Source organism: Archocentrus centrarchus, chromosome 15 (genome assembly GCF_007364275.1).
Source record: "Archocentrus centrarchus isolate MPI-CPG fArcCen1 chromosome 15, fArcCen1, whole genome shotgun sequence".
NCBI lineage: Eukaryota > Metazoa > Chordata > Actinopteri > Cichliformes > Cichlidae > Archocentrus > Archocentrus centrarchus.
Window position 1 is genome coordinate 64,412 of NC_044360.1, and position 23,527 is coordinate 87,938.

The following is a 23,527-nucleotide window of genomic DNA, read 5'->3' on the forward strand; positions in this document are numbered from 1 at the left end:
TCAATATACAATTCATTTATTTTGGGTGTGTGAAGGAATCACTGAAAATAGACTGGGGAAACACTGACCAACGCCACCTGTAGGTGACTGGAGATCAGAACATATCTCCCATGTGGATCTTTCTTAACATACGTACATACAAAATTCAATTTCCTCAAGATGAATATTACCACCCCTCTCTTTGAGCCATGCCTGTATGGAGAGGAATACTGATTAAATCCCCATCTTTTAAGTTTTTCATGTTCTGGATCTGGTAGGTGGAGGACAGCCACATCTATTTCTTTTCGTTTTAATTTTGCCATAATTTTGCTTCATTTAATTGGATTTCCTAGGCCGTTTACATTGCATGTAATTATTTTAATTGACTTGGTATATTGCATTGTATGTCACCTGAGTACATGTTGACCCCTGTATACCGAAATATAAAAAACATCCTTCAACCCTGGTGCTATCAATAACCATAGCACCAACTTGAATAACCACACCAAAATAGAGAACATTAAAAAAAACAAATTGCCTTCCGGTAGTAAGGCCTCATTTCCTGGCCTTATACCTCAGTTGGAATATGAGAATAGAGGGAAAGTCTCTTCCTCCTGATGGAGAAAGAGGGCCCTTTGCAGCCTTTGCGCTGTAGGCCATATGTCCAAAATGTCCCGACTTTAGAGATTCATTCCTTATACCCTTAATATCTTCTTCTTACTATAAATAATATGACCCACATAGCCTAGCAGAGAATACCTGTATAACCATCTAAATGTCTTAGTGTGCAGTCATGCGAGATTGGTAATATGTCAGCCCATTTCTTCCTTATGTAAACAGTACTTATTTTGTGACCTGGCACCTGAATCTTTGCAGTTGCTCTTTGAAGCCTTGCTTCACATTTGCGTTCTGATTTCTTCGATTTCCACTGGAACTCCAGGACAGCTGGTTGATTTGATCCAGAAGGGAGGGTGGGCTTTCCAGGACCTCTACCGTTATGCCCCTCTCTGCCATGCCCGCCGTTGCTGCTTCCGCCGAGTTGTAAATCACTGTGCCTTAATTGTAAAACACCCGCAGTCTGGGGGGGAACGGGGTTTGAAATCTTATGTTTTTCTCCTTTAGTGCTGCCTTTGCTTCTGCGTTATCTCTCCGCTTCTTCAGCAGTTCCAGAGCATAGTCGTGGTCTTTTTTTATCCTCTTCCCCTGGAAATCGAACCGTCTTCTCTGCCAGGTTTTCCTGAGTATGTATTCTTTCGTTTTAAAACTCGAGAATTTAACCACAATGGACCTTGGTGAGGCATTGGGCAGGGGTTTTGCAGTCAGCGCCCGGTGCACTCCCTCAATATTTATATCCGTGGAGGCAGGGAGCTCCAGTCCTTTCATTAACATTTCCTCCCCAAACGCTGTCATTGTTGCCATGTCTTCTTTAGCTCCCTCCTTTACTCCGTGTATTCTAATATTGTCCCGATGCGATCTCCCCTCCAGATCTATCAATTTGGTTTCTGTTTCCTTCTGGAGCTTCACCAACTCAGCCAGGACCTCCTCTGAAGACTGGATTTGAGACTCTACAGTGTCTATGCGCGCCTCCACCTCTTTCACTCTGTCAGTAATCTTATTCATGTCTTCTTGTATATCATTCAGTTTCTGGTTGGAATCTTTTCTGAACGACTCCCAAGCTAGCATCTTGGCCCTGCTCTGGTTGTGTCTCCGCTAGTGTGTCGGCTAGCATGTCATTGCTAACTTTGCAATGCTAGGTCTTCTTCCATGATGTCGTGTTCCTTCCTTGGTGTGGCTTCTTTCTTACTTTTCTTGGGCATAATCCTTGACCCGCTGCCTTTGAATTTATATCTGTGCATCTCTGAGTGGATTCGAGTCCTAACGTGCTGTTTTTAATGTTTACGGTTGGGAGCCTTTTGCTCTATGCTGCCATTTCTTTGCCAGCTAGACCAGAAGTCCCGACATGAAGTTTTTAAAGCCGAGCATTTTGCCAAATCGCTTTAAACAAAAAAAAAAAAAAAATTTTTTTTGATTTTTTTAAAGAACTCATAGTTTTTATGCATATCGTGGGCAGTTTCCACTATAAGTATTAATCAGTAAATTTAAGCTGGAAGATGGTAAAAAACACTGGAGTTACGCTGTGATCTCATCAAGAATGCTGGTGCTGGGCGCCTGGGTGGCTTAGTGGTGAAGCCGGCGACTGTCACTCTCCACTGTAGACAAAAGCCGCTATGGCCAAAAATGCAAAAAAAAAAAAAAGAATGCTGGTGCTCCCACTGAAAAATGATCGAGCTGCGTCCTCCCATACTTGCAAAGTACGTACTTGTCAAGTATGCAAATACAAACTTGTGTACTTGAGTATTGAGAAAGGCCAAAGTATTCTGCAGAATTCTCGTCAGTGAGTTCAGTGTGAAATCATGCATATGTGACTTCCTGTCCCTGGCCTGTGTTACTTTCTGGAGGTCTTTCACTCACCTGGACCTCCACCAGGAAGCCATCGTTGAAGGTTCCTCTCAGGATGAAGTTACGAGACGTTCCGACCAGAAACTCGTCCCCCTTCCCCTCAGACACCGCTCTGATGGTTCCATACTGATCTGGGACCTGTGGGGACACAAAAATGTGACCTTGATCATGTGGCGTTCTTTGACAGTTAATGTTTGTGGTGATGGATACCACAGATGATGTCATCACAATGAACATGAGTTTCATGAAGATGTGACTGTGTGTGTGCGTGATGGAGACCTCAATTTCTCGGTCAGCTCGCAGTTCATGGTCCCACAGGATGATTTTTCGGTCTTTGCTTCCTCCGGTCAGCAGTGTGCCGCTCCTCATCTCACACATAGAGAAAACGCTTCCCTCGTGACCTTTGACCTGCCGAATTATCTGAAAAGCTGCATGCACAGAGACACAAACAGGTGAATTACTGAATGAGAGAAAAGAAAAGGAGATGACACAAAGAAAAACTGAGCTTTCCTCCTGTTCTCTGACGAGGACGGTAGCATTCTATCCCCCTCCTGCCTCCCTATCTTTCCTGCTTGCTGTAAGAGCGTCTCTTACACACTGTCCGAATAAGATTAAGAAGCATCATGGATCTGGCAAATTGGGCCCTAAACACCATTGATCGAATTTTCTCCACTATGAGATCGGGGAAAGGTGAGCCTGCGTGTCAGAGTGGAACAGACCCCGTTGGCTACGTCATCGATTCTTGGAGCTCGTGGAGACCTGTGTGCCTCTCAGCTCTGTTGGTTGAGGACGTGGAAGATGTTTACATATTTGGCTATTTGGTAGCAGGATTGCTTCTGTTTGGGCTCGGAGGATACCTGATCTACCGGGAAATTAAGAAAATCTGGGCAGCAGTTCGACATCTGCCGAGGCTGCAGACCCAGGTGGATGGGCTGTGCAGAGCCGTACAAACTCAGACTCAAAGCCTGTTGGACCTGAGCCATAAAGTGGACGGGTAGTCCATCTGAAAACGCGCTCAGATTATTGGATTTACTGAATGGGTTCCCCAGTGAAACTGAAGGCTGCTGGAAAAAAACAAGCAGCCTGTCCTAAATCATCATCTGTATTATCAGGAATTTGGCTCCCTAGCCGGCCTTGGGCTGGTAATCATATCTCTCCAGGACAATGTGTGATGGACGCTCTTCCCCTCAGCCCTCTCTGTGATTTGTGTGAGCTGGATCTGGTGTACCACGGCCGTTGATGAACTTCCATCACTATCAGCGAACTGTTTTTGCTAGGAGCTGGCATCTGGCTCCACAATGCCCCCACCCTCTCATCTCCATCCCCTCCTGCCCCCCCTACCCCACCATATTGCTATCCTGGCTTTAAATGTGCAAATATGCTTTGCTAAGGTGTTTTTTTTGGACCCTGGTACGGTGCTCATTTTGAGCACCTGGTACGGTGCTCATCATAAGCACCGTACCAGATGACTTTTTTTTTTTTTTTTTTAACCTAACTACCCCATGATGTGTGTTTGTGAAACAGGAAGTTCCTGCTGAATTGTTCCTCCACTTCAAAAATCAGAGCAACAGATATGATCATCACACCATTTACAACCCTTCATCTGTGACCCCTCCTCCTCCGGGTGTCACAACTTCAAGCTTCAACTGTTAAAAACATAAAACTACAATGTTACAGACACACACACTACAGTTTCACCTGTAAACATATTACACACACCTCAAACACAAAGGACTTACAATCAGGTCACAGGAAATGTTAGATGTGCCTCTGATTCACACTGAACTGGAAATAAATAAATAAATGGAATGAGTTAAAGCTACAGTCCCTGATTTCACTGGAACATTTTCTAGGTTTTATTTATCTGCAACTACTCACATGTTTTCTCAATTTCTGATCATGTATGATGTGATGTTTTATTATGTAGATGTTTAGTTTTTTTAATGTTTTTTGTACACAGGTCTCTTGAACAACTACCTGTTTTAATAAAAAGCTTAATAACAACAACAACAGTCTCTCTTCTTCTGGGCATCCACATCCCAGTATCCCATCACTGCTCACTGTGAGACTTTTCCCAGGATCAACTTACTGAAGCAGAAAATCTCCACAGAGCATCAACAAGAAAAAAAATAAAAATATGTTGATGGAGTCAAACTGAAAAGAACTGAATCAGAGACAATTTACATGAAGAAATCGATTCCTCCAAAGCACTAATTCTTCATGTTTATACAGGAAGTTATGCCAATTGGTATGCATTGGTGACTCTAAAGTTCCTACAGGAAGTACAAATGTTTCACTTTCATGTAGCTGAAGACAAACTGCTTTAAAGGTTAGTTCCTTAATGTGTACAGTGCAGTTCACAAAACAACCAGCAGAAGGGAGCAGATCATAACAAAAACACTTCCTGTTTCTGCAGATTTTTTCTAAAAACACTTTTGCTGTGACTTTTCTGCAATATTGTGCTGCTAGAGTTTCATCAGGGTGAAAAATCGTTTTCACAATCACCGCCTTTCCGGGAAAAAGAGTTCCAAGTAGAATTTCAGCAGAAAATCATTTAATCCCTGGCATCATGTCTCTGAAAACCAGTTTAACAACATGACAAAAACCATTATTGAAACTGGGCCAACACACACATGCACACACGCAGACAAACACCTTCTTCACTGTGGTTTTTCTTCAGTGTTACACTGAGGGATTAGCAGGACTCTGAAGCTGTTGGCTCTGGTTATGTCTTAGTTTAAATCAAACTGTTTACTCTGTCACTTTCTGTGGTTGGAATTTTTCTGAAACTGACACTGATGTTTGTTTCGCCTTCATGCTCTGAAGGGTTAAAACCTGTCAGGATCTGTCTTACTGCAGAGAAGCTTCAGGGCAGATATGACCGCAGACTCATTAAACACACTGATCTTATTTCATTAACAAGATGAATGGTGTTTTACTCAGAATGAAAATATGCACAGAATTTTCTTCCCAGCGTCTCGGCTTGTTTTTCACTGAAGAAAATCTGCTCTGAACCCTCCAAACAACATGTATTAAATCTGTTTACCTTCACTGTGACATACAGCTGCATGATGTCTTCACTCAGAAAACAGCCCCTGCCCCGTCTTACCTCTGGGTCCCTTCCCTGTCGGGGTCTCGGCGGAGCTCCGGGTCCAGACCAGCAGGATTCCTCCAGAATCTCCAGTGACAATGTCTCCAGTGCTCAGAAAGGCCAGACACTGGACGAACTTTGGCTTCTCATATTTCTGTAAAAACACACACACAAATGCAAAATAGACTCTGCAGCAAAATAAACTCTGCAGCGCTCAGGTGTCTCATTTCACCCAGATTATCAGCATTAAAGTTCTCTATCATCTTCTTCTTGTGGGTTTAATGGCGGTGGGCAAACCGGCTTAGAGCTGCATTGCCGCCACCTACTGAACTGGAGTGTGGACCAGGAGTTGGGGGGAAAAAAAAACTCAGATTCTAAAAAGTTCTCCTTTAACACTGAGTGGATCATTATGGGGTGGCTGTAGCTGTAGCTCAGTAGGTAGAGCAGGTCACCTACTGATCGGAAGGTCAGCGGTTCGAATCCTGGCTACTCCAGGCTACATGCCAATGTATCCCTGGGCAAGATACTTAACCCTAAGTTGCTCTCCGACCGTTCTGTCGGAGTATGAATGTGTGTGAATGCTAGTTAATCAAAAAAGCACTTAGCTTAATTAATGATGGAAGTGCTTGTATGAATGGGAGTGCATGGGTGAATGCAAACAGGTTGTATAAGCGCTTTGAGTGCTCTGATTGAGTAGAAAAGCGCTATATAAGAACTAGAACTAGTCCATCATCGTTGACATGTTTTTCCGCCTCCACCACTCTCTGCCGCGTTTGTGTGTTGTGCTCGCTGTGCTGAGAATTTCAGCGGTTATTTTTTTTCTCTACTTCAGCTCCCAGAGCAGATCGCTATAACCAGACATATTGCTAATGAGCGCCGCTATTAGCACTAGCAATGGTTCAGTACTGGAAGGACCCCTTCCCAGTCAAAATATTTTTTATTCTTTAATCCGTAGTTAGTGACTATATACAGACCTGCAGTAGAAACGTATTTAGGAGAATGCTTGTGAATACAAACATTACATTACGCTTATGCAGTCCCCAGTTTTTCAACAAAAACACTGATAACACAACAGCAGCTGTTTTACGTGTAGTCTGTCTGCACAAGCGCAGAGAGGCAGAGCCGTTATAGAGACGGAGAGCTCAGGTGGAGTGAAAGTAAATGTTTTTCTAGTGTCCAAAAGAAGATCTTATTTCCTGTAACCACTATTAAACCTTTACTGGGAAAGAGCTGGAGGTCCTTCATCAACCACCTGATCAGCAAGTGAAGAAAAGAGAACTTTGTAGCTGCTCCATCCACCTGGTTTCACACAGCAAAAAACTGTAGTACGGAAGTTAAAATGTGCAGATGAACTGTTCATACAAAAAGTATTTCTTATCCAATTACTCAAGTAATCGATGGAATAATCGATAAAATACTCAATTACTAAAATAATCGACAGTTGCAGCCTTAATACAAAATAATAAAAAATAAACCAAAAACAGTCAACCAGGACTACAGTGTGAGACTAGCTTTAAAGAGGTGGACCTGGACTAATGAGTTTGGACTAGGACTGATGGATCTACAATGAACTTGAGGCTCAGACGGACAGTTGAAAGAGTTGGAAATTAAGATTAAACTTTAAGGTCAATCAGGACAGTATTTCTCATCATTAAACAAAATCAAACTGATTTATTCTCAGTTTAAAAAAACTTTTAAGTGTTTTCACTGCTGGATGTTTTTTGTTTTTAAATTAATGTGAAAGTTTCTGCTGAATCTGAAATGGCCTGGTTGAAGAAATATTTGGCTTTATATAGTCAGTATAATTCTGTGATAAACTTGTAATCTTTAGGGTTGTTCTTTTGTCTTCAGCCGGATGGAGCTTCCTGTTCACACTCAAAGTCTCCGCTCCACTAAACTTCAGTTAAAAAGTTACAAAATTTCATTTTTGAGGTCAAATTGAATCTGTTCATCCTAGAGCTCAGAGGTCACCCTTACAAAGTCTAGAATAGCATTTCTGCAGTGATACAGCAGCAAAGCATGCTTAATAAGCAGCTACTATAACCAGAAGTCCTTTAAGGATCATTTTTAACTACAGGTGTTGCACATGGATCTTTAAGCTCAGCAGATAAAACACATGCTATTCTGGTCAGTGGTGAGCACATTTAGAGTTAAACTGCATAAAAACTTACCCCAAAGATTCCCTGTTTACGAGCAAGTGAGTTCCCATTCCAGGTCCAGAAGAAGATGTGGGACTTCCCACAGGTGACGATGGTGTTCGGGTCTGTTGGGTGGAACTCCACGACCAGGACCACCTCATTAGTGGTCTGCAAGGACACCGCAGAGCATTTCAGACCCATTAACATGAGTTTGAGCCAGTAAGAATCAGTGCTGTTTATTTACTCTAAGTTTACAGGACAAGAACAGCAGACAAAAAAATAATGTCAGCTGCCAGTGCCCCCCCTCAGCTTCCTGACAGCAGAAGCTTTAGGTGGCAGGAATCCCCTAGAAGTACAAGTTCTAATTATCAGGTCTCAGTGGATCATAATGAGGTGCATATGAACCTCAATTTGAAAATCATACGTGACTCCAATTATTGTGTTCAGAAGATTCACAAGAAAACGTGACCTCTGACCTTTACATTTAGGTGAAGGTCGCTGAGATTCGAACTAATCTGAGATTTTTGGTAGAAGCATCTATGGTATGAATTTCAACATTATAGGTCAAATCTTTTTTGAGTTATTGTGTTCACAAAGTTGAAAGTCATTCAGCCGGCTGCCCATCCACACGGCCTAGTGACAACAGGCTAAAGGGTAAAAACTACACTGAAGAAAACCAAAAGCTCTACAGTAACAGAAACACTGGTTCACCTTGATCTCAGCAATCTTTGACTTCTTCTGCCAATCCCAAACTGTCAACATGTGGTCGTTACAGTCATCAATCACACTCAGGTGCTGACCAGAGTCCTGACAAAGAGACAAGAAGGACAGTGGTGCATACAGCTACAGTCATCTGAGAACTACAGTTCCCATGGTGCACCTGGTTGATACTCACAGCTTTGGAGAAAGCTAGAGAGCCAACACCTCGTTCAAATGTTCCCAAACCGATAACCTGCAGCGTGGACAGACTGACGCTGTCCCAGACACGAACGTGAGGCTGCAGCGCCTGAGGAGGAGAGCACCCTTGTTGTTACTTTTTGGAAGTGTACTTGATTTTCATTTACTCAATAAAAAATGTCAAAGTCATCTGCAGTCTCTTTTCAGTCTTTTTTTTTTTTTTTTTTTGGGTTCTGTTAGTTTGAAGTTGTTCATACCCGTCCATCTTTGTCCACTCCTGCGAGCTGTCCCGTGGCGATCCGAATCTTATCAGGATGGATGGCCAGACTGACAGACACACAGAGAGCAGCTCATTCATCTGTCACCACAAACAGCCAATAGGAGAGCAGCATGTAATAAAGAGCTCTTTCTCACCATTTGACACAGTCGGTGTGTCCGAGGTAATGTCTCTGAGTCCGCTCCTCATAGTTAAACAGAACTACAACTGACGCAATGAAGTAAACAATTTCTCCGGTTGGAAGGAGGTAGATGTTTGCTCTGCAGTCTCTTCCCCGGTAACCATACCTGCACGAGGTCAAGGAAACACCTGGATAACAGCTGGAGAAGGACTAAAGGCTTACTAAAGAGCAGCTGAAGAACTCATGAGGATCTGTAAAGACTGCATTCTGCTGGGGTTTAGACTTTATGTCTCAGTAGTTTTAGTCTTACATGCAGATAACACTGATCTGTTTGTGTCATCTCAGCTTCCTTTACTGAACCCACGTCTGTATCAAATGAAAATTTGAAACATTTACACACAGTCTGTCCTGAGCTATAAATACTCCATCTGTTTGCCTGGAATTTAAATTCTACATTTAAACACTTTTTGGAGCTTTTACACATTCTTCATACAACAGCACTACACTCTTTGCGAGGAATCGCTCATCCATAAAGCACTTTACTTCTTTAATACATGCGTTATAAAAGCTGTTAATTATCTCCGCTAAGCAAAAGAGCACCCACGTCATGCCAAGTGAAGGATACACCCATGCCAGCTTGAGTCTTTCTGGAGGAAGATCAGTCCGAACGTCATCGTAATTCTCCACGTCTGAAGGGATGAACATGGTGATCGGTCGACCACGCATGAACATCTTAATAGCATTCCCCTCTGAAACAACAGACACTCGTAAGAGTAGCACAGCAGTCCAACCCCAACCTGTAAGGCCTAATGCCAAACTCCAGCTCTAACCCTGTCAGAGCTCTGAGTCTCACTGGTCAAGTTTTTGCTCATAAATAAATAAATATAAATAATGGATTTGGTTACAGATATTAATGGTTCAGATGGCACCATCTGAGTGGCTGATCTGTCAGCTTCTGTCTTACAGAGGCAGTTCCCTCCAATCAGCTTAGAGACAGTTGTTAGAAGAGGTGACAAAATCTGTTGGAAACAGTCTGAAACAGACTGAGACCTGAAAGGTCCAGCAAATTAAAAAAAGAGACAAGTCAGGTGAGACACAGGTGAGAGATCAAATTAAAAAAAGGGACAGATGACAGAAAGGTGAAGGAATTGAAGCCTTGAAGTTGTGCAGGTGAAGCAGCTCAGGCAGAAACACCTGTTGCCGTTTACCTCCATAAAGCTGCTGCTGTTAAAAAAAAAAAAAAAAAAAAATTCATGTATCTGACGAAATATGTCTGACATCACCGTCCAATCATGTTTTTACACCAAAGTGGAGAGTGTGTGTGTGGTGGTGTTGGTGGTGGGGGGCTCACTGTGCAAGTGAATAATTTCCTTATATTACTTTTTGACCTTATATGGAGGTAAATGTCAGGGAGCCAAAGACAGGTATGATATCACCTGAACAGTCTGAAGGAGAAAGCAGGTGGGCGAGCGAGGCAGGCGATGTATAGCAGAGAGAGAGAAAAAAAGGGGAGATAGAGAGAGAGAGAGAGAGAGAGAGCACGCACATTCAGTGATTGTGCAGAAACAGGAAGCAGCTCTTAGCTGTTAACTTGCTCTGACAGATCGTTTCGACTTACCAGCTTGGCTGTTTTTCTCTCGGGTCGACATTTTGGCTGGTTTAAGACAAAGACAACATCACTCAACACAAACACAACGAAAACAACAGCAGCAGCACAACCTCTGACACAAACATGCTTTAAATGTCTGAGGTTTTCTGCTGGTTTCTACACACGATGACGATGACAGTGATGATATGTTCATGGTGAAGATGTGGTGTTTACCTTGGCTCACGACAGGGTCTCTGTGCCTGAAAGAGGAAAATGTGTCACGGTGAGTTTGTGTGTCTGTACAACACCAGAGTGTTTGTAACATTTTTTTTTTTAATTTTCAATTTTCAATACGCGGCATATGCACATGGATGCTGGCTTCACCACTAAGACACCCGGGCACCATATCACAACATATTTTAGGAAACATTTAAGTTTCTGTGCTCCGTCCATACCTCTCAGTGTTCTTTACCACCTTGGCCAGCAGTTTGGAGGTCGATGCTGCTTTTACCAGTTTGTTCCTGTTTTCCTCTGAAGTGTCCCAGGTGCTACTCTGAGAGCGCTCAATACCTGAGGACCGCTTCATGCTGGGTCCCCTGAACACACACACACACACACAATATGATTATCAATGCAGTACTGATTGAGGAGCTGGGGGGGTGGGTGTCCCTGAACTGGTGGCATCATCTCAGCCTCTTTTACTGAACCCACATCAGCCTGATAACAAAGCCTGAAAGATCTAAAATCTATCCTGATATATAAATAGTTTTATTTTCCTGGACTTTAGATTCTACATTTAAACTTATGTTTTGAGGGTTTTCACATACATATTTCTGGTCTGGCCTGGACTTGGTGTTTTAGTTGTTTTGAAATAATTTGTATGAAATAGAGATCTAATCGACCAGTCGTCACAGATCAAAGATCTCCTCCTCCAAAGAGTCAGAGGGACAAAGGCAAACATACGACCCACAGAAAGGTTAGTTGGCTAGGACACATTGAAAACTCAAGGCCCAGGCTCCACAAGGCCTGCTGAAGGAGGAGGAGGAGGAGGAGGAGGAGCAGGCAGAGGAGTTAGAGAGAGGATACCTGCTGGAGGAGGAGGAAGAGGAGTTAGACAAAGGTCCTCAGGTGAAGCTGGGAGGAGATCATTTTAATAGTCGTCATAAAACACAAGCAGCTCCAACTTTAAGCAGCAGAGACTAAAGAGGAGTCAGGAAGAGTCAGAAGGTCACTGCCCTAAAGAGACAGTCCTGCTTTCTGTTCTTCCCACATCAGAGGTCAAAGATCAAAGGTCAGTACCAAGAAGCAGGATTTGTGGATGTCAATATAGCTTCTGCTTGACTTCGTATGTTCAAGAATAGAAATCAAGAGATACAAAATTAACACCTACATAACAATCAGAGCTTTGGAAAATAGCATCGCCATTCCTGGAAGATCCCTCAGTACTCAGAGTGCAGATAGTCAGAGGGTCTGAAGGTTTTTAAAGTTCTTAATCTGCAGTCAGACACAAATCTAAAAATATGTACACAAACCATAAACCCAACATAAACTTATCCTGAGTTTGTTGAACCTGCTTCTTCATACAAACGTCAGATCAGCTAATCAGGAACACCTGTCCCTACTGGTCAGGTGACTCAAGTGTGGGTGGAGCAGAGCAGGACTGTGGGTCCTGGGAGGCAGGATTAATAGCTACTGATAGAGTAACATCAGAGCAGCGATATCACAAGCAGGCAGTGAGGTCAAACCGACAAATCACAAAATGGAACCTTTTAGGAGGGGCGTGGCCTTTACTGCTGTCAGAGGAAACGGGCGGTCTCTGTGATGTCTGTGGGGTAGGAGGAGTTGGGGGAGGGTTGGGGGAGGTGGGGATGGAGGATGGGTTTGTTTGGTGAGTGGGTTCCTCATGTTCCTGGATCTCTGCCATCTGAGAACGCTGACCGTCCTTCTTCTTGTCTGCACCGCTGTAGAAAAACCAGGAGCGTGAGACACAGCCTAATGAGGTTCTGCTAGTTCTGCTGCGGTTCTTCTGTAGGTTCCACTGAAAATATACTTATGAGAGATCAAACAGGTTGTTCTATTGAGGTTCTAATGTGTTTCTACTGTTTTTTTAACTGCAGTGACTCAAACTCGTGTCTTAAGGTCGTTTCACACTGGATGCGTTGGGTAACGACGACACGAAATTCCGAATTTTTCCGGTGCGAACTTGTTGTGTAACCTACATACTCACCGGACGCACTGCATTTTTGCAAATAAATCGTCCTCATAAAACGCACTGTGAAAGAAATGAAGTAGACATCAAACGATGATGTAATGAGGTTGTGATGTTTCTAAACAAGAGAAGGAAGAAACAGAGATTCTCATAGGAATGTGGCAGCTGCGAGAGTTTTATGGTTTGATCTCGGAGTTGGAGCTGCATCACGGCTGCTTTCGCGCATATTTCAGGATATCAGTGGGCAGTTTGAGTTTTTATTGGCAGAGTTGGGATCACATGTGAGGAGGCAGAGAATAATTTCAGAAATCCGATTGACCCAGAGCAGCGTGTAGCTGTGTCTGAGGTAAAACAGTTTGATTTTATTGTTCCAACATCACTGTGTATTCAGTACATTGGTGCTCGTTTTGAGCTATGACCTCACATGTTGCTAAATGCAGCTCTTTGATTGGTCAGACCTGTTTGTTTGCTTGCGAAAGTCAGAAAAATCTAACTTGATCCGAAAAAATAAATGCCACAAATTCGTCCTGGGAAATGATGCAGTTGGTTGAATGGCTGCATTAAGAATAGGCGAGTCCGAAAAATATTTTTAACACACGAAACATTCGCACAGAATTTACGCGTCTGTTGTGTAAAGGCCTTTAGGCTGTGCACTGACTCGATATACGAACAAGTCTTAAGGTAACAGCCATGTCAATAACCACTTTGATCAGACTGATCACTTCCATCAAGTGTGCACACACTCTGGACTGGAGATACAGGTTAAGACTTCAGGTGTGACCTGACATGAATCTGTGTTCCTGACATTTGATGAGATGTGCTGTAGCATTTTTACCTCTTGGCAGCCGATGACACGGTTTCCTTCCTGGTGACGGAGGTGGAGTCCCTCTTGCGTCCAGATGTGCCTCCATTGGCGATGCAGGACATGGAGTAGGCTTCACGTAATGCAGCTCCACCTTCAGAGTGCGGCACACGACATGAGGCCATAATGGCAAATTTGTAATGCCTCACCATTGTCCGATGTACAAATAAAGCAGGGGTCTTCAACTCCAGGCCTCAAGAGCCGGTGTCCTGCAGGTTTTAGATGTGTCCCTGATCCAACACACCTAAATCAAATGGCTGAATTACCTCCTCAGCATGCAGTCAAGTTCTCCAGAGTCCTGCTAATGACTTCTATATTTGACTCAGGTGTGTTGAAGAAGAGACATCTAAAACCTGTATGACACCGGCTTTCGAGGCCCAGAGTTGAAGACCCCTGAAATAAAGTTTTATCAAACACACTCACCTTTCCCTCCATGCTGCTTCTTGGTCGCAGAGGCAGCAGAGTCTTCAGAGGCAGCGAGGCGACGAAGGACGTCGGCAAGAGCCGCTTTCATCACCGTCAGCTCATCCTCCTGCTGCTGGACACGAAGCTCCAGAGCTGACAAACGGTCATTGACGTCCGAGACACTTGCGCCGGACATGCTGTCATCTATAGAGACGCCAAAACAGAAAGTCACCGCACAGCAAACAGGAAGTCAAGTTGGACACTCTCATGCAAACTGTAAACACAGACACACACACAGTAACTCAGGTTAGCTGACTCCAATGGGGTCATATCTCCCTCTGTGGTTTCATCGCTCTCAGATGTCCTCAGAGAGACAGAAATTAGCCTCCACACCCACACCCCAAACTGGTTTCAAGCAACTTTATTTGTACACAAAAGTTAAAATTGTTGTGCAGTGTAGTGAGTCAGCTCATAGCTCATGCATTCAGCTCATATACTGATCCAATTTAAACTGTGACATTTCCTGTCAGACTGAAGACGGCCAACATGAAAACAGAACCAGGACCATCTCGGCTCACACGACCATCGAACTGGGAAAAACACTCACTGGCAGCTGCCGTGAAAATATGCGAGCAAAGACATGGTGAGACAAAAGTCTAATTCATGAAGCCATGATAACCATCTCACCATATGACTGCTGCTACAGCCTCATCTATGTCTCAGTCAATCATAATGCAGCACACCGAATGACACACTGATCAACAAGACACTGACTCATTGTGAAAAAGTCAAACATGCAAAACAAAATGTTCGGGATTCCAGAAGGAGGAAATCTACTTCTGTGAGGACCACTTCAGCCAAATTAAGGTTGTTATTCCATCTTCAGCTATTCATAACTTATGGCTCTAGGTTCTAGGACCTCCCAACCTCTATGACCACATGTCAGCAGCAGGACCTGCAAACAACCCTAAAACCACCACATGGAAACCAGTCACACGAGCACTGAAGAGCCCAGTTTAACCCAGAACAACTGTGAGCTGTGAGGGTGACATTCCTTAAAGTTAGGAGCCACCGTGGCAAACTCGGGTCAGTGAATGGGACCTCAGCTGTGCTGTTGGTAACTCCTCAAACTGACCCTCTTTAGATGAGAAGTTCACCTTGAGTGGAGACAGGACAGGAAGTCAGGTGAGGAACAAGAAATGCTATTCTTCTTAAAGATTCAACAAGTTGCTGATGTACCAAAGTTAAATGACCTTGTGAAATAACTTATTTCTTTTTTTCTCCATGTTGATGTGCCCGTCAGGCTCATCTGTGATGATTAAAGTCAGATTAAAAGTTATCTGGTCTCGTGTGAAGAAGATTAACAGAAATAAATTTGCTAAATTCTTCTGATGTCCTGAAAGCTCATTTGTAAAAACAAATAAATAAATAATTTTTTTTTTGTTTGTTTCAATGAGATTAAATCTGTCATAATATAAAAATCACACTACTCCTGGCCTTGTAGAACCTTTTTAAATCATTTCGTCCTGTTTACATTTTGTGTTTTAGGTAATCTAAGCCCATACTCACTTTCCTGGAAATACCTGAGAACAAACACTTGCACACCTGTGTGCTTCAGGTTACAACTGCCAGCAGCCTGATTTCAGCCTCTTCCTTCTTTGGATGAATGGATCAACTGAGTTCTATTTCACGCATTACTTTTTTAAAATTTGTTTTTGATTATGCACATTGTTTTATTCTTCTTCCACCTTTTTCATTTTTCCCTGCATCTGTACAAAGTCCAGATTCAAGCCCTGGTTCAGGCTCTGACTCGCGCCCTGGTTTGGGCCAGACTTGTTAAAAATTATCCAAAAATGTTTAATCAGAAAAACCCATTCAATTTTAAATGATTTGAATATCTGTTTATTTACATCCATGACTGCCAGCTAATAAAGTGACTGATCTACCTGTAGAGGTACATTTATTTCAGCATAACACACTGTAATACATCACAGCTACCACTGAATTATTCTTTCCTTTCATCTTTCAGTGAGGCTCCTCCATCATGGTTTCAAATAGACCCTCAGCAGGGTCTAAACATGAAAACGTTACTGGATTCAAACTCCAGGAACATCTCTGAGATGTTTCTAAACTTCTGCTGGAAGTTCCTGGGAGGTGCAGCCTGATGGTCAGAAACCAGCTCAGATCCTACATGGACCAAAGCTGCTGGATCATCAAAGTTGTACATCTCCATGAATTGAGAGCTGAGATGGTGCATTCAGTTATCATCATATATCTGACCAAAAAAAAAAAAGCTTCTAAATCCACATTTTAATGTCAGAGGTGACAAAGATGGGGCAATTTGGAGGAGTGAAGGTCAGCTGCTAATGGAGGATCATGCTGTGTGCTGATCAGCTGTCAGTGGAGCTGAAACATTAAACATAGAGTATGTGATAATAAACTTCATTAGACCTCTGTATCAAACCAGCAGTTAAAAACGGTTTAATTTTTCATTACAAAGCGACAACACAAACACGACACAGACTGACCTGAGATCAGACCTACAGAAAACATCAAGGCTATGATTCAAAGTCAAGAAACATTTGAACTTGCGGAGAACAGACCTCAACCTTCCAACCAGGACCACAGCAGAAGCTCTTCATGCTACAAAATGAAATATAACCAAACGTCGGGGTTTAATTTCAATCAAGTTTATTTCAGAAGATTCTAAACTTGAGTTTTTTTTACTCTTAAAGATGCTTCTTATTGAAGGACTCAAACAGTCACAGAGGTTTCTGGAAGTGTGTCCATTAGTGTAAGGCTCAGCAGTCTGCAGCTCTGCTGTGGTTTGGAGCTCCTTTAGCCCCCAGCAGAGGTGCGTCTCTCTGTAGAAATCAGGTTTGAGCTCTGTGCCAATTTCTCTGTTATTCTTTCACAATCACATTTCATAATCACACTTAGGATTTTTACAGCCACATTCAGGCCAGAAACAACAAAACGCAGACGTCTGTTTGTCCTGAACCCGACATCCTCCCGACCTTCAGCTTCCTGAGGCGGGAAGCAGCCATGGCGGGAAGCTGACTCACTACTGGACTGAACCAGAAACGCAGACCACAGGATGGCCCTTCAAACCACAGCAAGACCTGATCCCAGACCTAGCAGGATCTGCTCCTCCTCAGCACTGAAACCTGGAGGCACTTCATGAGTTTAAATGACAAACAGTGAACAACAATAATAATGGGAATAATTATATTAATGTCTAAATCTGAAGTTAAACTGCTCACTTTATGGACAGGAAAACATCTCACAAATGTTAACAAAGGCTCATCATAAAAATCTTAAAAATGTTTCTCAGAAAAATCTGTGAAAATGCACCAGAACTTTTTTTTTCTTTTTACCCTAAAAATTAATTCCAGAGTAAATCTGAACATCCAAGCTCAAAGTTTTGTTTTTGTTTGTTTTTAATTCCAAAAGGAAACCACACACACACACACACACTGAGGTGTGAGGAATGAATCAATAAGTCATTTCCTGAGTCTTTGTTCTGCAGATCAGAGTCCGCGCGCGCGCGCACACACACACACACACACACACACAGTGTGGGGTCTAAGCTGTGGCTTGCGGTCCTGCAGAGTTTCTCTTTGGTTTAAGTAATGAAAACTGTAATTTCGGAGCTTGACTTGGCTCTAACCCCCACCCCCACCACGCAGGTCTCCAGCAGGTCCAGGTCTCTGCAAAGTCTCCTTCAGAAGGGGCCGTTGGTTTTGTGGCCCTGCAGACGCCGGAGGGGCGGCGCATACGCTTTGATAAATACACCAGTGACACGTGTAAAGCCGCCAGAGGCGCGTGCGGCTCTCGCCATCCCGCCGCAACGCGGACAGGTGATGGAGTGATGGTCGGGACCCGAGCAGCGGCCGGACTCACCTAAACTGCCGGCGAAGCCGTCCATTTTCCGGGAGAAAAGCGGGAGTCGGGCAGGAGGCCTGCGGGAGGCTGAGTGCACAGTGCGGGCCTCCGTCGGAGATTTTCAAAGCCGTGCCGAGCCGAGCCGAGCCGGGTCTGTCCCCGTCGTGCCGCCCGCCGGATCCGCCGGTCCACGGGCCGAAGATCTGCCGCTTCGCTGCGAGTTGAAGAACAAGACGGAGCCGAGAGAGGAGCGAGAGGAGCCGCGGAGCTGCAGACGGACGGACCGACGAGGGTGCGCGTTTCCGACTCCGCCTGCTCTGGCAGCGCGCGCTTCCCCCCGTGGGGTGGGGGTTGGTCTGAGGGGAGGAGGAGGAGCAGGAGCAGGGAGTCTGAGGCGGGTCAGGTTTCAGAGCGGCTGCAAAGTTCCTATTCAGTTGCTGCAGCGCCGCCCAGCGGGCTCCCAGCGCCATCTCTTTCTCTCTCTCACACACACATCGATCAGAGGGAATGATCGGTGGCGCCTGACGCCACAGACAATCAGTAAAATGTTCTCTCTGATTCAGGCTGTAGATAAAAGCTCAGTCTCGTCCAATCATAGAGCTCCACAGGTGTGTGTGTGTGTGTGGGGCACTCCAGCATATAATGACAGCATTTTTTTCAGAACAAACTTTATTAATAATTGACAGGTGTGTGTGTATATAGAACATATTAATGTCAGAGTTACATAAAAGGAAAAAAAGAAAAATAACCCTTCTACTACCACAGGGGTCACTGGTGGCCTTGACCCCTGTGGTAATAAAAGGGTTAAAGGAACATAAAAACCATAACAAAATCACTATATACAAAGTAAATATATTGAGTTACTAATTAACATGATCTTTGTCCAGAATACGATTAGTTTAATTGCCTTTTTATTCTACAGTTACTTAATTGTGGTGCTGTATTGCAGAAGTTCCTGACAGAAGTGGTTAATATTTGGTTTGGTGTCCATCTGGTTTTATGAATATGACATTTTCCCAGGAGCAACAGAAGATGAATGAAGTAGATGAAGTCTTTGTCCATGTTGTTGTCCTCAAAACATACTATAATGTCCTTCTTTTTAAGTTGAATTATTTGTCCAATTGTCTGCCTAATGTAATGTAAACCAGTCCAAAACATTCTGACACATATATGCTGATAAAATAGAGGAGAAATTGTTTTGCCATATAACTCACAGAAAGAACATGAATAATTAATATCAAGCTTAAACCTCTCCAGTGTTTTTTTTTTTTTTTACTGGGTATATGTTGTGTAGTATTTTAAATGAAACTTCCTCAACTTTAAGCAAAGTTTAAGTAAAATTTCACTCCAAATGTGGCTATATGTGGTTACAGTTCATTTCTCCATATAAAGAAGACCAGTAGGATCTTCCAGTGGGCAAAGCTACCTTTTGTAAATTTGTCCTTATTACTTTTTTGCAACATCTATTGCTTGGATCAATAACTGGAATGTTTGTACAATATGTTGCAGTGCACCTCTTAGTAAAGCATCGAACACCACTGCACGTTCTTGGGGTGTAACATACAAACATCAGCAGTGAGGAAGACTTTGAGCCTTCATCATGTCATGAACACATGAATGACTCAATTCCTGTTTATATGAAGAAATCAGCTCTGAGCAGGTGACTGCAGATATGTCACTGGTAAAGTTTCATAAACTTCCTTGATCAGGTTTACCTGACAGATTTTACTGTCAATCAATCCACATTTTCAACAAACCAATCATAATCAGTCATACTTGTGACATCACTTTCTGACTGACCAATCGATCTCATTGGTGATTCTTAATAAGTGGTCTCCTGTTCCTTTGACTCCAGATTTAAGAGAAATCAATCAGATCAATCAATCACCCTCCTGTGATCAACAACTAATCAATAAAAATAAACACAAAACAAACTTTAATTTTGGTGAATACAAAAAGGTAGAAATTCACTTTATTAAGTGTCCCTTAAAAATAAAAGCCTTTAAAACAGGAACCAAAAGCAGAAAGTTTCAAAAATAGAAGTACTGAAATATTTATTCAAACAAAACTTTCAAAACTAATTAACCACAATCCAGTGTCAATAAAAGTTGAATTAAGCACATGATCACCTGACAAATTTTACAGGAACAGTCCATTATGTCTGTCCAGGTTCAAACTCATCTTCAGCCTTCTGTCACCCTGTGATGACATCACAGATGACATCACAGACAATCAGCTGACTGATGGAGGTGAGGTACTAATGATCCTCAGACTGCAGCAGAAGAAGACCTGAGCTCTGATGAGGATGATGAAGGAGGCACTGAGTAGTAAGGTCAGCAGGTCAAAGGTCACACTGGTTCATAAAGATTCACTGAGGCAGCCCGGGGTGGGGCTCCGTCACATGACTCCAAACAAACAAACAAACATACAAACAGGAAGTGGCTTCACCTTTCAGTACCGCTGCATGTTCTCAGTCTACAAACAGAATGTCATGTTTCAGGTACTATGGCAATGACATCAGAGGAGGAAGAGAAGGCACAGCTGAAGAAACTTGGTCCTGTAACACCTGTGTAAGCTCCACCCCTTTCAGGCTTCAGTAGCTAAATTTGACCTTTTCGATGTCTGCAATCAGAGTCCTGGCCAGGTAGATCCCCACCATCTGCTCAGAGAGACACATTAACAGGTAAGTACAAAAGTGGACAGATAAAATAAAGACTGAAAGGACTACTTCAAAGCACCAAAGAATAAGACACTGAGGTCCAGATGATGAGCTGATGGAGGTGAAAATTCTGCAGGTGAGTTAATAATAAATTCTGAACACAGCAGGTTAGTGTCAGTAAAGAGCACTTGTGCTAAACAAACACACCTGATGAGCAAGTAAGTCAAAGAACAGAGTGTGCAGGTAAAAGCATGACCATTCAGAGCAATCAGAGGCAGCTGATGGAGAATCGAGACCAATGGGACTCTGTGGGATCTTCTAGGTGTGACAGCACAGGTGGAGCTCATGTAAATAAACAGCGTCATTGCAAACACCTGGCACACAAACCTGACATCTGTAACAGCTGCTGTGTAGCACATGAAGAAGAACATCATTTATCATCAGATCCCAACTGATCTGCATCTGAAGCTATCGTTTCATGCGTTCTTTTTCTAAATATCTGCTACATGTAGAATCTGACACCTGGACAAACATCACTTTTGCTACTTTTCCACCGCTGAGGTGCCAGTGCTCATGCCAGTGCTGGTGCTGGTTTCAGTGAACCGGCGAAACACTTAAGATCGGGCCTGTGTTTCTACCGCGCTTTGTGAACTGATCCTTTACGTATGAGTGTGGGCGGGTCCTCGTCTGGACACGGAAGCCAAAGAGCGCAAACGTGGGAGAACATGCTCCCCTTGTGCTGCAAACACGTTTTACGGTCCAAACCAAACTACTGAAGCACCTGTGTGTAGCACAGAGGTAAACACAGACCGCAATTACGAGCAAGACGACAAGTATGCACTTTGCACCCTTTTATCTGTGATATGAACTAGGGCTGCAACGATTCATCGAGTAACTCGAATAATTCGATTATAAAAAATTCTCGACACAAATTTGCTGCTTCGATGCTTCGTTTAAACTCTGCAGCGCTCAGATATCTCCGTGTAAATGGAACGTTTCACCCTCAACAACACCATTACAGTTCTCCGTGGTTGTCGTCTTTTTCGTCTTGTGGGTTTAATGGACAAACCAGCTTAGAGCTGCATTACTGCCACCTACTGATCTGGAGTGTGTATCAGGCGTTTTTTTAAAAAAAACCCTTAGATTCTAAAAAAGACTCTCCGTCGCTGCGACGGATTCCCTTTGACACTGAAAGTAGATCATCTCTGACATGTTTTTCTGCTTCTCCACCGCTCTCTACAGTGTGTGTGTTGTGCTCGCTGTGCTGAAAATTTCAGCCTAACCCTAACCCTTATTTTTGTTAACCGCAGTTTACTAGCGAGTGCCGCCATTAGCACTAGCGATCGTCCAGTACCGGAAGGACCCCTTCCCCGTCAAAATATTTTTTATACTTTAATCCTTGATTTGTGACTAAATATAGACCTGCAGTAGAAACATGTTTAAGATAATGCTTGTGAATACAAAGCATTACAACACTGCGCACTTGTAGCCCCCAGTTTTTCAACATAAACAGTGATGATACCACAACAGCAGTCAGCTTTTCTACGTGCAGTCTGTCTGCACAAGTGCAAAGAGGTGGAGCCGGTGCTGGAGACGGCGAGCTCAGATGGAAAGAAGCTTCCAAAAGAAGCTTTTTCCCCTGTAACCACCATTAAACCTTTACTGGGAAACAGCTGGAGGGCCTTCATCAACCACCTGATCAGTAAGTGAAGAAAAGAGAACTTTGTAGCTGCTCCATCCACCCTGATTGTTTCACACAGGGAAAAAAACTGCAGTACGGAAGTTAATATATGCAGATGAACTGTTAATACGAAAAAAGTATTTTTTATGCGATTACTCGAGTAATCAATGGAATAATCAATAGAATACTCAATTACTAAAATAATCGATAGCTGCAGCCCTAATATGAACTGATACAAAACAGCAAGTTCACCCTTAGAGCCCAACCTAATTCACAGCCGTGAAAATCGAAAATCCATCTCCAACATCTTGCAGAATTTTGCCAATGAATACTCGTGGCAAGTTTCAGAAAAGTCGGCTTATAAATGAGAGTAGCCATTGATGTTCTGCCATTCAATCTACAGTAAATTTTGAAAATTCGTAAAAAATAAAAGATACTGTCTTCTGCCTCTATAACACATTTACAGGTCTCAGCAGATCTTAATGGAGTGCATCTGAGTCTCACTGACTTTATTCACCATATTAATTTAAAAGCAAATGGCTGAGTAAGAAGCAGGAATAAGAAATGCTAACATCATCATAAATATAAACCGCCGAAGACAGTGTCACTGTCTGTGATTGGTTCATTATGGGAAGAACTCAGTTGTCTGAGATTTTTAGTAGATGCATCTATGACATAATTTTGAAAATTCTAGGGACATCCTTCTCCAATTAGTGCATTCACAAGATTTTCAGGAAACTTGACCTCTAACCTTTACTTTGAGGTCAAGGTTGCCGAGATTCCTGACCTCACACTGCATTAAAAACAGGCCTGATTACGTCAGGGAAATCAGTGCATGGGCTCAGGAACATTTCCAGAAATCACTGTACCGAACTTGGTACAGAACGTACGGCTGGAGTGGGGTGGAGGTGGGGGAGGTCTCCTCTCTGCACCAACCAAATGTACCAAACAACCGCTTGCTAATTCCAATGGCCACAGCGCTAGCTAACTGTTATGACAGCTATCTGTTCTGGTAGCTAACTGCTGAAATTCTCAGCCCGGTTTGACTGCACCTCAACAAGGCGCAGTGTTAGGTGATCAACTGCTGGCTAGAACATTGAGAAGATGCGGGTGCTGAACTGGCCTGCCTGCAGTCCTGACCTTTCACCAGCTGAGAACATTTGGAGCCTCAGGAACCCAAAAACAGGACAAAGCAGATCCAGGACTGCTGAGCAGTTAGAATCCTCTATCAGACAGAATGGGAGAACATTCCTCTCCCAAAGTCCAGCAGCTGGT

The 23,527-nt window shown here is 43.2% G+C and overlaps 2 protein-coding genes across 2 annotated transcripts in view; both read right to left on the reverse strand.

Annotated features, from left to right (window-relative positions):
- Positions 1–18,186, reverse strand: part of eml4 (EMAP like 4) — a 49,064-nt gene extending 30,878 nt beyond the window's left edge. Inside the window, exons 1-16 of the mRNA XM_030748212.1 lie at positions 17,931–18,186; positions 14,046–14,231; positions 13,596–13,716; positions 12,318–12,512; positions 11,007–11,147; positions 10,786–10,811; positions 10,582–10,617; positions 9,589–9,712; positions 8,980–9,129; positions 8,823–8,892; positions 8,564–8,674; positions 8,380–8,475; positions 7,702–7,836; positions 5,549–5,684; positions 2,719–2,867; positions 2,452–2,577 (exon numbers count right to left, since the gene is read on the reverse strand). Coding sequence (XP_030604072.1) covers positions 2,452–2,577; positions 2,719–2,867; positions 5,549–5,684; positions 7,702–7,836; positions 8,380–8,475; positions 8,564–8,674; positions 8,823–8,892; positions 8,980–9,129; positions 9,589–9,712; positions 10,582–10,617; positions 10,786–10,811; positions 11,007–11,147; positions 12,318–12,512; positions 13,596–13,716; positions 14,046–14,231; positions 17,931–17,955 — 1,827 coding nt within the window. The 5' untranslated portion in view covers positions 17,956–18,186. The remainder of the gene's footprint in view (positions 1–2,451; positions 2,578–2,718; positions 2,868–5,548; positions 5,685–7,701; positions 7,837–8,379; positions 8,476–8,563; positions 8,675–8,822; positions 8,893–8,979; positions 9,130–9,588; positions 9,713–10,581; positions 10,618–10,785; positions 10,812–11,006; positions 11,148–12,317; positions 12,513–13,595; positions 13,717–14,045; positions 14,232–17,930) is intronic.
- Positions 18,187–19,852: 1,666 nt separating this feature from the next.
- tspan14 (tetraspanin 14) overlaps positions 19,853–23,527 on the reverse strand; it is a 28,590-nt gene continuing 24,915 nt past the window's right edge. Inside the window, exon 9 of the mRNA XM_030748213.1 lies at positions 19,853–20,571. Within this exon, the coding sequence (XP_030604073.1) occupies positions 20,506–20,571 (66 nt within the window). The 3' untranslated portion in view covers positions 19,853–20,505. The remainder of the gene's footprint in view (positions 20,572–23,527) is intronic.